The sequence below is a fragment of the Lacerta agilis genome, chromosome 9 (genome assembly GCF_009819535.1).
Source record: "Lacerta agilis isolate rLacAgi1 chromosome 9, rLacAgi1.pri, whole genome shotgun sequence".
Taxonomy (NCBI): Eukaryota; Metazoa; Chordata; class Lepidosauria; order Squamata; family Lacertidae; genus Lacerta; species Lacerta agilis.
Genome location: NC_046320.1, coordinates 4,287,933 through 4,302,577, shown reverse-complemented (window position 1 = coordinate 4,302,577; position 14,645 = coordinate 4,287,933). Strand labels below are relative to the sequence as shown.

The 14,645-nt window shown below is 54.2% G+C and overlaps 1 protein-coding gene across 1 annotated transcript; it reads right to left on the bottom strand.

The window, feature by feature from the left end:
- Nucleotides 1-2,658: 2,658 nt before the first annotated feature.
- On the bottom strand, nt 2,659-13,121 carry LOC117053368 (synaptotagmin-5-like). Its single transcript, XM_033161050.1, has 5 exons — nt 12,950-13,121; nt 7,903-8,753; nt 6,842-7,007; nt 4,735-4,901; nt 2,659-3,095 (listed from the first exon to the last, which is right to left on the bottom strand). Exons 1-5 carry the CDS (start codon nt 13,095-13,097, stop codon nt 2,934-2,936), a joined length of 1,494 nt encoding a protein of 497 aa, XP_033016941.1. The 5' UTR covers nt 13,098-13,121; the 3' UTR covers nt 2,659-2,933.
- Nucleotides 13,122-14,645: the final 1,524 nt, after the last annotated feature.

Below are 14,645 nucleotides of genomic sequence, written 5' to 3'. Positions count from 1 at the left end.
GGCTCAGCTGCAGCATGGCAAAAGCATGTCTCCTGGAGGGGAAAGGGCAAGAACTTTGTGGCAAAGCAGACTGAGCCAGTGAGCTGCTGGGGTTGAGCTAGGGTGGGAACCTGTGGCCCCCGCAATGGCATTGCGCTCCAAATCTCATCTAGCCTCGGAGCCAATGGGAGCTGGAGCCCAGTGAGCCCTGGGGGTCAAAGGTTGCCTTTCCTCAAAAGGACTGAATTAGGGAGAGGAGAGGAGGGCAACCAGGACGACCAAGGGCCCAGAAACCAAGCTTCATGAGGAATTTGGGGCAGGGGCGTCGCAGGGGGGGGCGGAGGGGGCGGGGGCCCCCGGGCAGCGCCCCTGTTGGGGGTGACACATCCCAGGGCGGCCCCGCCCACTGGGCTTTTTTTATTTAAATTCTTTTTAGGTTATTTTCTGCACTGCCGGGGTGGAGCCGCAGGGGCAGCCAGCGAGGAGGGGTGTCACCCCCCCTCGCTGGCCGCCCCTGCGGCTCCGCCCCAGCAGCGCCAAAAATACCCCCCCTTCCAGCGGCGCAGCTCGGCATGGAGGCAAGGGGCGGGCCAGCGAGGTGGCCCGTCCCTCTCCCTGCCCCGACTTGCACTCCGCCAAGGGAGCCTGGGCGGTGGATTCGGGAGTCTTTGCAGCCCGCAAAGACTCCCGAATCCGCCGCCCGGCACCCCCGGGGGCAGAGCGTCGCGTGCATCATGACGTCATGACGCACGCACGCACCGCGATGCCCCGCCCCCAGGGGTGCCTCTTGGCTTCCCGCCCCCGGCAGCCAAGGGGCTAAGAACGCCCCTGATTTGGGGTATTAAGTCTCCTCTTCTCCAGGCTAAACATGAGGCGACATGAGAGCCACCTTCAAATACCTGAAGGGCTGTCACAAGAAGAAGAAGAAGAATTTGGATTTGATATCCCGCTTTATCACTACCCAAAGGAGTCTCAAAGCGGCTAACATCCTCCTTTCCCTTCCTCCCCGACAACAAACACTCTGTGGGGTGAGTGGGGCTGAGAGACTTCAGAGAAGTGTGACTAGCCCAAGGTCACTCAGCAGCTGCATGCGGAGGAGCGGGGAAGCGAACCCGGTTCACCAGATTACGAGTGCACCGCTCTTAACCACTACACCACACTGGCTCTCAGAAGGTGGGGCAAGCTTGTTTTCTGCTGTTCCAGAGGGTAGGACCCAAACCAACAGACTCAAATGACAAGAAAAGAGATTCTGGCTAAACACCAGGAAAGACTTTTGGATGGTAACAGCTGTTCAGCTGCAGCGGACTCCCTTGGGAGGTTGTGGGCTCTTCTTCCTTGGAGGTTTTTTAGCAGAAGTTCGACGGCCATCTGTCAGGGATGCTTCAGTTGCAATTCCAGCATTGCAGAGGGTTGGACTAGATGACCCTTGGGGTCCCTTCCAACTCTACAATTCTATGTTTCTCTAAGGACCTTAACTCAATGGTAGAGCCACCTGATTCAGAAGGTTCAGTCTGCAACAGCATCTCCAGGTGGGGCTGTGAGAGACCCCTGCATGAATCCCTGGAGACCCATTGCTGCAGGTCGGTTTGGACAATACTGAGCTGGATGGACCAACGGATCCGACTCAGTACAAGGCAGCTCCTTGCATCCCTCATAATACAAGAAACTAGAGTTCAAATCCTTGCTCAGTCATAAAGTTTCTGGGGAGATTTTGAGCTGGTAGGTTGCCCTCAAGTCTAACCTACATCACTCGAAATATGTTTATTGTACTAACTGAAGACCATGACAATTCCATACAATCATAATCAGTTTAAAATATGACTCAGACATCTGCAATTAAAAACAGCAAACATATAATGTGATGTATCTGGTAACAGGGGTGCCCCTGTTTCAGTTTTGTGCTCCAAATTCCCCTCACTGTTTACGGCTATTTTATCCAGGTGCTTCTTCTTGATCTAGTTCCCAGTGCAGTGTGATCCTTCAACAACCCCTGGACCCTCTTACTCAGGGACAGCCTGCTATCCTGCACAAACAGGGGTTTTCAAAAAGTGCATGTAGGGGATAAGGGGATAACACAGAGTGTGAAACATCTTCCACATGGCACTGGCCACTAATATAACCTTTCAGGGTTGTTGAGAGGATACGAAGGGGGTGGGGTGGGGTGGGGTGGGGAGATCCGCGTGTGCCGGCCCTGAACCCCCTGGAGGGAAGGGTGAGATAAGAGAATGAAATGAGCATGTTCTGAGAAGGAATGCAATAAAGGCTGTTAATGGGCAATGCATGTGCTTTATACAGACAGGCTCTCCTTGCAGAGCTCTCTGTCCATCGCAGCCTTGCAGCGATGCCACTGGCACCTTCTGTTCTGACATTTCTGTTTGCACCCAGCTGCCCCAGTTCAAGTTCCTCCTCATTGCAACAGCAACAGCAGGAGAGCAGTCGGCGCCCCAACTAGAGCAGCACCATCCAAATCCAGCTTTGCTGATGCGGTTTTCAGTTCTCTTTCGTTATGGCTGGCAGCCGAAAGTTAAGCAGATGACGCAGTGCCCCAGAAGCTTAGATCTTAGATCTGAGGCCAGCGGGTCCGGTGGATGTGGGGAGCATTGTGGAGGAAGAAAGCTTGATCCACCTGTTCTTTCTGCCTTCCTTGGCTGTCCTGGAGAGCTTGCAGTCAATTTTTCAACCCCAGAGTTTCTAAAGGGCTCCAAGCAGCATCACCTCTCTTTGGGCAAAAAGTCCCTGCCTTGGGAGGACTTGGAACTGGCTTGGATTTCTCCAGCTGGACTTCCTGCAGTCCTGCGTACCTTAATGGTGTCGCAATGCCAAGTTCCCCATAAACCTTCCCTGGCCTCCCATAGCAGAGGGAGGCCATTTCTCGCAGGGTGCCGTTGCTTTGGCTGCCATCGTTCGCCATGACAGCCACACGACTCCCCAGCAAGAAGCTGCGGACGCGCATCTCAAGGGCAGAACTGAAAGCCTTCTGACTGAATGGCATGCCAGCGAGCAGATTCCATGTTCCCCCGGCTGCACATCTCCTTCCAGTGCACCTGCCCCATCTCAGGGGCCACAGGACCGATCAGCACTCGGCCAACAGCGCAGCTGCGGGTGTAGAGGCGAGCCTGGGACAAGATGGAGGGGGAAACAGAGTCAGTGTTAGGAATAGCTGTGGGGGGCCTCAGAGCTGCCCTATAGCAGGGCCAGCCCATCCTGAGGCAGCCACCGCGGGGGGTGGAATCCAAGCCCTGCCACCCACCCACCCCGATGCCGGAAGAGTGAGGAGAACTGACTGGCTTCCAGCAGGGCCTTCTTGCCGCTGGCACCCCTCCCATGCGCGCACACACACAGCCGCCGCTGCCAGAGAAGCAAGGACAAAGCGGCAGTGACCTCCAGGTTCCGGCAAGATCCCCCAGACTCTCTTAGATCCCACCAGAACCTGGAAGCTGCCACTGCCACCACAGGACCCTGGCAAGCAAAGTTGGGCAGGGGTCTCATGGCAGCACCTTTCCATTTCACCTCAGGGTTTTTCCTGCCTATCGGAAATCTCAGCCCAAGTTTCCCCACCTACAAAATACTTCTTGAGGAAGTGCACCCTCTTGTGTAAGTTGGCACAACAACAAGCAGGAATCAACACATGGTTTTGTTCTCCTACTCCTCCTTTTATTCCGACAACAACCCCGTGAAGTAGGTTAGGCTGAGGGTAAGTGAGCTTCATGGCAGAGTGGAGATTAGAACCCCAGTCTCGCCTAGGTTCTAATCTAATACTCTAACCGCTGAACCACACTGTCTTTCTAAAACCTTTCTGTTCAGCCCAACTCAATGGCTTAAGACACACCTCCCGACCCCAGCTTTTAACACTCGAAGAGCATATTTTTAGGACCCCCCCCCCCATTTTTTTCTGACTGTAAATTGTTTGGAACTGTTTTTAACATTGCGTTTCAATGTTGTGACCTGCCCATGGACCTTAGGGTGAAAGGAGGATTTAAAAATCACAATAATAGACAAATAATAAATCTATACATTTGTACAACTGTTCAGCAAATCCAGAAGTGTGGATCCAGAGTGGGCTGGGCTCAGCACTCAAGATCATACATTGCATTTGGGCACAGGGAATTACCTGTGTGCCTGCACCTTTCAGGTCAACCCAGGATGTAAGCTGCTCTACCCTTGCTTGCCTCCCCCCCCACCACCCCACAATGGGCTAGGACAGGCTTCCTCAACCTCAAACCTCCAGATGTTTTGAGACTACAATTCCCATCATCCCTGACCACTGGTCCTGCTAGTTAGGGATCATGGGAATTGTAGGCCAAAAACATCTGGAGGGCCGAGGTTGAGGAAGCCTGGGCTAGGAGAAGGCCTGCTGCAGGCATGCACTGCAGACCTTTGCTAAAGGTAAAGGTACCCCTGACTGTCAGGTCCAGTCGCAGAGGACTCTGGGGTTGCGGCGCTCATCTCACTTTACTGGCCGAGGGAGCCGGCGTACAGCTTCCTGGTCATGTGGCCAGCATGACAAAGCCACTTCTGGCGAACCAGAGCAGCACACGGAAACACCGTTTACCTTCCCGCCGGAGCGGTACCTATTTATCTACTTGCACTTTGACGTGCTTTCGAACTGCTAGGTTGGCAGGAGCAGGGACCGAGCAATGGGAGCTCACCCTGTCATGGGGATTCAAACCACCCACCTTCCGATTGGCAAGCCCTAGGCTCTGTGGTTTAAACCACAGCGCCACCTGCGTCCCGCTCAAATCTTCCATCCATTACCTGCATGACTGTGAACTCCAGGGACAACTGCTGTTCCTGGATGTCTCCGGCAGGTAAGCTGAAGAGGAACGGGGCATTCCACACGGGGTTGTAGCCCGCTATGGACTTGGTCTCCTTTGTGTCAATGACCTTTCCATCGTGGCAAAGGTGGATCAGAACGTAGTGGTCTAGAAAGAGGAAAAGCAGAGGACAAGGGTTTGGAGATGCAGGATTCCTCAAGACCGACAGGTTTGTGCCTGGGGGCCGGAAGAGGCAGAGATGGTGACTCTTGGGAGTCTCTTCCAATTCCACCATTCTATGAAAGAAGGGGAACTAGAGAGATTCCTCTCCCCCCCAACTTGGATAGGTGGACAGGACCTCCCACCACCTGGTATAACCTGTCAAAGTTCAAAGAAAATTGCTGATTGGCATTTACAGCCACTTTTGGAGATGTGCTTTCAGTGCCCATCCGTTGATCAGGAGCAGGGCCTGCTAGAGGCTCCCTATAATGGACCATCACCTGATCATCAGGCCCAGGGAGCTCCTTGGAAGCCTCTACGGAGGGAGGAAAGCTCCCCTAAGCTAGCATTTCCCACTCACACAAAGGTCGTAACCGGCTGATAAAGTAATCACAATTCTCATCAGTTGCACATATAAACAAGTGTAATATAAATCTCAAACATAATAATAGATGGGTACAACCATTCAGCTGTAAATGTATGCCATCAACATGTGTCCATAAGTTGATTACACTTGTTTATATGTGCAATGGATGAGAATTGTGATTACTTTATCAGCCGGTTACGATCTTTGTGTGTTTGGCATAACGTCAGTCGTGACCTTGGTTCTTTTGTGTGTTATTAGCATTTCCCACTCTGCAAAGAAAGCAGTTTCTAGCTGCAATTTCCAGAGTTGTTTAACAGTCCTGCCCTCTTCCTGGAGAACTCTGGGAAATGTAGTACTGTAAGCCGAGGAGGAGTAAGCAGAGGAGGAGTCTCCTAACAACTCTCAGCACCCTTAACAAACTGCAGTTCCCAGGATTCTTTGGGGGAAGCCATGTGTGTTTAACAGAGCCGTCTCATCCATTGGGGCTGGTGGCGCGGCGCGCCAGGGCGCAATGGCCTGGAGGGCGCCTCCATCCTCCAGCCCCGCTGGCAGCGCCTGCCGGCAGCGCCCTCTGACTCCCGGCAAGGGAGCTGGCCGGCCACGCCACGCCACGCCCTCTGGCTGCCCAGCAGAGCACAGGAGCACAGCTCTGCGCGCCCTTCCAGCGCTTCCGGGACGGGAGGCGAGGGCGGCCGGCTCGCGCAGCCGGGTGGCGCGGCGCAGCCGGGCAGCTCGCACTCCGCGCGCAGCCGGCCGCCCACCCGATGGAGCACAAGCTGCCCAGCCGCGCCGCCCGGCTGCGCCGCGCCATCCGGATGCGCGCGGGAGCGCGAGCCGGCCGCCCTCGCCTCCCGTCCCGGAAGCGCTGGAAGGGCGCGCAGAGCCCCGCGCCGCTCCAGCGCCACGCCCCTCATCCCCCGCTCGCCCACCCCCCTCCCAAGGGGCGGCAAGCGCGGGAGGGAGGCGGCGGAGAGGCGGCACGGCGGGGGCGCCGGAGGGATAGCCGCGCCAGGGCGGCAGATCCCCTTAAGACGGCTCTGGTGTTTAATGTGGTATGCTAATCATTTACATGCATAATGCAGGTGGGGTCTGAGAGATCCCCATCTTAATTTGCTCACAGATTTAAAAAAAATGTGTGCAAATGCATATAGATTAAAATATGCTAATTTTATGAAATTTTGTTTCCTGAGACCTAAATCTGTTAAGGTACTGAGCAAGACCTGCACCAGATCCCAGTTTAAACACAGAATTATTGCATGTGGAGATCACAGAGGAAGGCATATACCGGGAAGGGCCATAGCTCAGTGGAAGATCATCTGCTTTGTATGCAGAAGGTCCCAGGTTCAATCCCCGCTGGCACCTCCAGGTAGGTCTGGCAGGGACTCCCTGCCTGAACCCTGGAGAGCTGCTGCCAGTCAGAGTAGACAACACTGAGCTAGAGGGAGCAATGGTCTGACTCAGCAGAAGGCAGCTTCCTATGTTGGTGTGTTCCTATATACATGTGTTGGTACGTGCATCCTACCTGGTGTGCCCAGCATCCGGCCGACGCGTCCCAGGTTCTCTGCTTTGCGAACCAGAACTTTGATGCGATTGGCCAGAGCTTGATACTGGAGCAGGAGGAAAAGCTGCCCCAGGGACTTGGGCTGAGAGAGCCAAGAGGCGGAGCTCATGTCCTGGGAACTGTGGCACTAAGGGGGGAGAGAATGAACACATCATGGCATATATATATACAGTACACACATGCAGGGGTTAGCCAGCTCCAGTTTTACATTTAACATGGATTTAAGAACTGAAAAAGAGCCTGCTGGATCAGGCCAGTGGATGCCCATCGAGTCCGGCATCCTCTTTGCACAGTGTGGCCAACCAGGAAGCAGGTTTCCCCCAGAACAAGAGCAGCTCTCGGCTCCTGTGGTTTTTGCACATGCCACTTTGCGCTGCTTAGGGCCTCTTTGTTGGGATGCCTGTGTGTCAAAGTCACTTGCCTAAGGCTTGAAAATGCTGTTTAGTTATTTCATTATACAAAACTGCATGAGCCTGCCCTTCAGGGGCCTACATACCCCCCAGGGCAGCAGCCAATAGAAGCTGGAATCCAATAACATCTGGAGGGCCAGTTTCCTAACCCTGCCTAACACCCACCCACGATGGGCGTAGCCACGGGGGGGGGGGCAGCTGCCGCTCCCTAAATCAAGTAAATTATTACAAAATACATAACTAACTGAGGTTCTGCCTTCCCCCGGAAATAAATCTTGGCTATGCTCATGACACACATACAGACATATAAAACCAGCCCTTACCCATCCAACGCAGGGTTTCTCAAACTGTGCCCCATGGGCGACCAGCGGGGTGTGAGCATTTGTGGTTGCAGGTGACCACCCACCGCTCGGAATATTGGGGATCGGTTCTCAATTGTATTTCTGTTGCTCCTTTTATTTCTTCTTATATTACAATTTGAATTTTAGGGAACTACCATTGCTGCCCCAAGACCCTCAAGAGGTCCGCAGGCGGAGCGGGGGAGCGGGAATTGGGGGTCCCCGCCGGGCGGGAGGCGACGACTCCCTGGCGGCTGGGTGACGCGAGCCTCACCTTCGTGAGCGACAGCTCCTGGGCGTGCGTAGAGGGCGAGGCGCCCGGCTCGCCGGCCACCTGGGCGCAGGGGAACAGCACCTCGCCCACGAAGGTGTCCTTCCGACGGGCGAAAGCCTTGGCGTAAACAGCGAGGCGCAGCGTCAGGCCGGGCAGCTCTTGGCGGGCGCAGCCGGGGAAGCGGAGCTGCTCGTGGAACTCGGGGTGGAGGCTCCTCCGGCGCCGGGCGGTGCGCTGCGGCTCCGCGGAGCCCGGCAGCAGGCGCGCCTCGACGTAGCAGCTGCGGCTGGCGCCGAGAGCCCCGGACAAGTGGGCGACGCCGACGACGTTCACCGTGAGCGTGGCCTCCGGAGGAGAGTAGCCGACGGCGAAGTGCAGGCGAGGTCGCGGCTTGGCTTGGGCAGCAGCGGGCAGGAGCCCCGCGACAGGGCGCACGGCGAGGAGGCTGCTGCTGTCTCCCGCGGCAATGGTGCTCCGGCGCTGCGGGCCCCGTGGGCGCTTGGCCGGCGGCGCGCTCAGCCCTGGCGGGACGACGAGGCTGGGCAGGGAGGCGCGGCCGCGCAGGAGGGCCGTTGGGGGGCTGCCGTCGGGCGAGGCCGGCGCACGAGCAGCTGCAGCAGGCAGGCTCTCCAGAAGCTGCCCCGCCAGCTGGGCATATTGTTGCTGGATGGGCACAGCGGTCGTCGGAGAGGGCAGAGCGGGGCCCAGATCCACTAGGGGGCGGCCCGACGCCTGCGCCTCGCCGCAATCCGGCCGCCGCGTCCTCCGCCGGTGCCAGCAAATCGCGCAGCCAAGGAGCAGGCAGAAGCAGAGCAGGGCCAGCCCCACGCCCAGGAATACCTGTAAGTGCACTGAGCAGAGAAGAGGAGGACAATCATAGAATCCTAGAATCTAGAGTTGGAAGGGACCCCCAGGCAGGGGCGTAGCAAGGTAAATTGGTACCCGGGGCAAAAAAAAAATTTGTCAAACCCCCCCCCCCCCAAGGCATGGGAAGGTCAAGTGGTACCCGGGGCGGAAAATTTCTTGTCAACCCCCCCCATTGATTCCCCCCCCCCGCAAAAATGGTTTTACATTATTTCACATTTTCTTACAAAGGAATAATAACAAATAATGATAAAAAACCTTTTATTTATATCCCGCCCTCCCCGGCCAAAGTCGGGCTCAGGGTGGCTAACATCAAATACATAACATTGGTATAAAATCAAACAATAATTAAATCACCTCCTAAAAACATCTCAAAATCAAATTAAAGTCTAATTAGATGGCTTTCCACAGGGTTAGCGTTGGGAACAGTAAGTGCTCCACTGAACTGAAATTTCAGCCTTCGTGACATAGGAAAACAGCCAAGTGAACAGCTATTTTGGTGGAGGAGGGTCAAGATATTAACCGATATGCATGAAATTTCATATATAGCTATATAATCCCTAGTATAGTAAGATAAGACCTTCGGAGCAGGTATTTCCCCCCCCCCAAAAAAAAATCAATTCCCCCCCAAAAAACCTTTTTTTCCAAAAAAAATTGTTCCTTGATAATTTGTCACCCCCTCCATTATGGAACCCGGACGGCTCGCCCCCCCCTTGCTACGCCCCTGCCCCGAGGGTCATCTAGTCCATGTCCAACTCCCTGCAATGTAAGAAACAGAGCTAAGCTAAAGCTTCCCTGACAGATAGCCATCCAACCGCTGCTTAAAAACCTCCAAGGAATGAGCGTCCATCCCTTTCCGAGGGAGTCTTACCACCTGAAAGTTACTTCGCGTGTTAAGTCCGAATTTTCTTTCTGTGTGCAGAAGAGGGTCAAATTGTAGGAAGAGCAACTGCAGAGCCTCAAAGAGGGCAGGTCCCAGTTTCAGGGGTGGGCTCATCATGGGCCGTCTATTTAATTTATTGATTGCATTTATACCCCCCCCCCCACCTTTTTCTGCAAGGAGCTCAAGTTGATTTACTTTAATCCCTTTAATCCCTGCAGCAACCCTGTGAGGTAGGTTAGGCTGAGAGGCCGAGACTGGACCCCTGAGTGAGCACAGAAACGTCGTTTACCTTCCCGCCGGAGTGGTACCTATTTATCTACTTGCACTTTATGCTTTCGAACTGCTAGGTTGGCAGGAGCAGGGACCGAGCAACGGGAACTCACCCTGTTGCGGGGATTCGAACTTCCGACCTTCTGATCGGCAAGCCCTAGGCTCTGTGGCTTAACACACAGTGCCAGCCGCGTCCCACCACTCACAAGTAGGGATGGACAAACATGTCCATTTGGGTTTTGCTCAGTTTCTCTCTTTTTGTTTTCATTTGTAAGTTCTGTTCACATGTCCACATAAAGTTGCAGGTTTTTGAAGTGTAACGAGTCACCTTGAAAATTCTTATGCAATCTGTACGCAGTTTTGCCTAACATGCACATTCCAAATGCAGCCGCAGCATTGATCTGTATAATGACATTGCACTGTCGCTATCGGCAGTGTGGATTCGGTAGTATCTCCTTTAAGTGTGAACTGGATTCCTCCCCCATCTCTGCTCACAACAGCGGGAACAAATTGGCAGCAACAACTACCACTAAGGCTCTGAAGGGAGAGAGGGGCAGCTCAAAAGGAGAATAGAGAAGGCAGGAAAGGGACCCAAACCCGAGTCATCGGTTTGACATGTTTGCACAGAAGCTAAAATAAAGCCAGACTCTCCTCAAACCAGATAAACCCCCGGGAAAGAAAAGCTCTGCTTATCAGGCCTGCAGTTTTGCTGACGTAAGGCAGTTGTGGAGCTAAGAGGCCCTTGCCTAGTCAAACAGCCCTTTGCAAAGCACTCAATCTGTGCTTGGCTTCCAGGTCAGTTGGCAGCTGACCCCGGAATGTGTGTGTGTGTGTGTGTGTGAGAGAGAGAGAAAGAGAGAGAGAGAGAGAGAGAGAGAGAGAATGTTGCATTGTCCTGTGAGATGGTGGGAAGGAGGGCTGCAGAGCAAGGGTAGAGCACATGCTTCGCATGTAGAAGGCCCTGGGCCAATCCCCTGCACCTCTGGATTCTAACAAAAATGGAGAAAGAATTGTAGGGCTGGAAGGGATCCCAAGGGTCATCTAGCCCAACCCCCGGCAGCGCAGGGACTTGCCAATGTTCCTTTTTTCGTCTCACGTCCAGAACAGAGAACACAGATAAACAGTGGCTGCTGCAGCTCCTGTCTGCAGACTGTGGCCCTCAGGATGTTGCTGGACCGTCTAGCTCCCATCAACCCTGAGCACTGGGCATGCTGGTTGAGGTTAATGGCAGCTGGGAGCCTCACAACACCTGGAGATCTGTGTTAGAAGGTTGCCTTTGATTTTTAGAGAATACGACCCACAGCTAACTTTTTAATGCTTTCCCTGCTCCCTAAAAAGGGATGGGAAATAGAACCAGATACTGCAGAATCATAGAATGGTAGGACAGGAAGGGAACCCAAGGGTCATCTAGTCCAACCCCCTGCAATGCGGGAATCAAATATCCTAATGCCAACAATGTGCTGTTGTAGTGACAGGCCCTATCTGCACTATACTTCGAAAACAGTATGGCATCATACCACTTAACAAAGCAAACAGCTTGGCTTCCACCTAACTACAAAATCTGGTAGTTTGTCTACTGAGAGTAGTGGGGAGGCCCCTCCCTCTGCCCCCCTCACAGAGGCGCAATTCCCAAAGTGGCTTAAGAGTCCAGCCCTCTTCCTAGGGAACTCTGGGACGCAGTGGTGTAGCGAGGGCGGGGCGTTGGGGGTGGTCTGCCCCGGGTTGCAGCCTGGGGAGGGTGACACTCTGCGCCGCTGCCACCCCCCCCCCCGCAAGTGCGACTCCCAAGCCGCCGCCCAGCAGCCCTTCTACGCGAGAAGCCGCTGCACGAAAGGGGTGCCAGGCGGCAGCTTGGGAGTCCGGGCGGCCTGCGCATGTCCGCAGCAGCCCGCATGACTGCGCATATGCTGACATGCGCAGTCTGCCTGGGCTGCGCTCCGTAGCGCATGCGTCATGATGTCATGACGCATACACTATGGAGCGAGGCCCCGCCCCGGGGGGTGCTGCTTGGCTTGGCGCCCCTGGCAGCCAAGCGGCTCAGTACGCCACTGCAGGGACGGACCCATCTGGAGCCTTATCTGCATTATACCCTTGGAGCAATATCTTTGAGGAGCCATGGAAACCCAAAGAACCCTGGGGACGGTATTTGGCTCAGGGTGCTGGGGCTAAAGGTTAGACCGTGTCCATTTTTTTTTACTGAGCATTGATTATGATTTGTTTACAGGGTGGTTATACGACAATGACTGCTCACCCTGATTTGCCTGCAGGGTTGCCTTCCCATCAGTCACTTGTTCATCCCACGCACTTTGCAATGCATCTTCCCATCACTTTCCAAACTGCCCAAGGCCAGGGTGCTTTAGTCCCCTTTCAACGCGCAAAGCTGAAACACAAATCCCTCCTGCAAAATGCTGCCGCTCCAGATTCACCCATACAAAAGACAATCATCTGCAGAATGCCCAACCCACAGGCTTAAAAGCCACTTTAGCACCACATTAACAGCCATGGTTTATCCCGAAGAATCCTGGGAACTGTAGTTTGTTGAAGGTGCTGAGAGCTGTTAAAAAGGTAAAGGTAAAGGACCCCTGACAGTTAAGTCCAGTCGCGAACGACTCTGGGGTTGCGGCGCTCATCTCACTTTACTGGCCGAGGGAGCTGACGTTTGTCCGCAGACAGCTTCCGGGTCATGTGGACAGCATAACTAAGCCGCTTCTGGCAAACCAGAGCAGTGCACGGAAACACCGTTTACCTTCCCACCAGAGCGGTACCTATTTATCTACTTGCACTTTGGCGTGCTTTCGAACTGCTAGGTTGGAAGGAGCTGGGATCAAACAACGGGAGCTCACCCCGTTGCGGGGATTCGAACCGCCGACCTTCTGTGGTTTAAGACCACAGTGCCACCCGTGTCCCACCTGAGAGCTGTTAGGAGACCCCTAGTCTCAAGGTGCTACAATCTCCTTAGGAAACTATAGTTCCCATGATACTTCGGGGAGGGGTGAGGATGGAGGAGGAGGAGGAGGAGGGCATACTCACCCTGCTGGTGTTTGTCTAGCAGGACCTGGACCAGCAGCCACAGGAAGAGGAGGATCACCAACCCTTCAATCATCCCCTTGCAGAAGAAAAAGACGATCGACTGGCAGAGGGACAGAGCTGGGAAGACGTAGTCCTTGAAGAGCGCCATCCCCTGCCTTGCCCCAGATGGGAGTGAGAGACAGAGGAGGGCCCCCGGGAGGGTACTTGCTCACCTGAGCCGGGGCTGACAGAGGAGGACAGTGGAGATCAGCCATGGAAGGCAGCAGCGCCCGGGGAGAGCTCTGCCGCAGGACCTGGCAGGCAGGAGAGCTGCCCTAGTTGACCTCCCTGAAGCAAGGTCCCTGGGGGGACGGAGGAAAGGGGCTTGTGGGGCGCAAAGGATCTAGCATCCCCGGAGCCTGCCTGACAGTGTGCAAGGCAACCATCTCTCTTTAAATAATCCAGAGCTCTGCGGGCAGATCCTCCGGTTCACACCACATCTATTCCGGTCCGCTTGAGGCAACCGGCAGTGACCCCCTTTCCTTCCTTCCCCCCCCCCCACACCACGGGTTGCCGTTCCGCATCAGGAGCAACAAGACCAGCCACGCAGAATGTCATCTGCCTCGCGGGGCAAGGCACATTATGGAAAGGCCCATGACCTCCCGAAAGGTGGGCTCCTTGAGAAACAGAAGAAGAAGGTATAAATAGATCCAGGGCGAGAGACGCCGTCCGCTTCGTGGATCTTGCAGGCGAGAGATGGTGATGTGGTAAGACAGCTGTGAAGATCAACTGCACCTTTCTGATAGGGGAGGCAGCTCTTCGATCTCTCACTTTAGTCTTTGGTGCTGAGAGAGCTGCCATATAGATGATCGTGCGCAGGGGGCGTTTCACTCCACAGAGATTACTCACCCGAGCAGAATTAACATGGTAGTTGGACATGTAACTTCATGTAGGGGTATCTTGTACTGCAATGCCTGTACCTGCAGTCAAGTGCTTCCTATAATGTTCATGCAAAACCCATGCCCGTCCAGCAAAGCCCCCTTGTAATGTTAGTTAAAAGCTTCCCATTTGCAGCTTCTGCCCCTTTTGTTGGGTGGCAACAGCATGAAAGATGAATAGCTTATTGGTCCCTCGCATCACCCATTAGCCCATTTCTGTAGCGGGGCTGAATTACTGCTTTCCACCATGTTTTGTTTTGTTTATAGTGAAACAGTATTGTTGTTCAGTCGTTCAGTCGTGTCCGACTCTTTGTGACCCCATGGACCAGAGCACGCCAGGCACTCCTATCCTTCACTGCCTCCCGCAGTTTGGTCAGACTCATGTTGGTAGCTGTGAGAACACTGTCCAACCATCTCATCCTCTGTCGTCCCCTTCTCCTTGTGCCCTCCATCTTTCCCAACATCAGGGTCTTTTCCAGGGAGTCTTCTCTTCTCATGAGGTGGCCAAAGTACTGGAGCCTCAACTTCAGGATCTGTCCTTCTAGTGAGCACTCAGGGCTGATTTCTTTAAGAATGGATAGGTTTGATCTTCTTGCAGTCAATGGGACTCTCAAGAGTTTCCTCCAGCACCAGAATTCAAAAGCATCAATTCTTCGGCGATCAGCCTTCTTTATGGTCCAGCTCTCACTTCCATACATCACTACAGGGAAAACCATAGCTTTAACTATACGGACCTTTGTCGGCAAGGTGATGTCTTTGCTTTTTAAGATGCTGTCTAG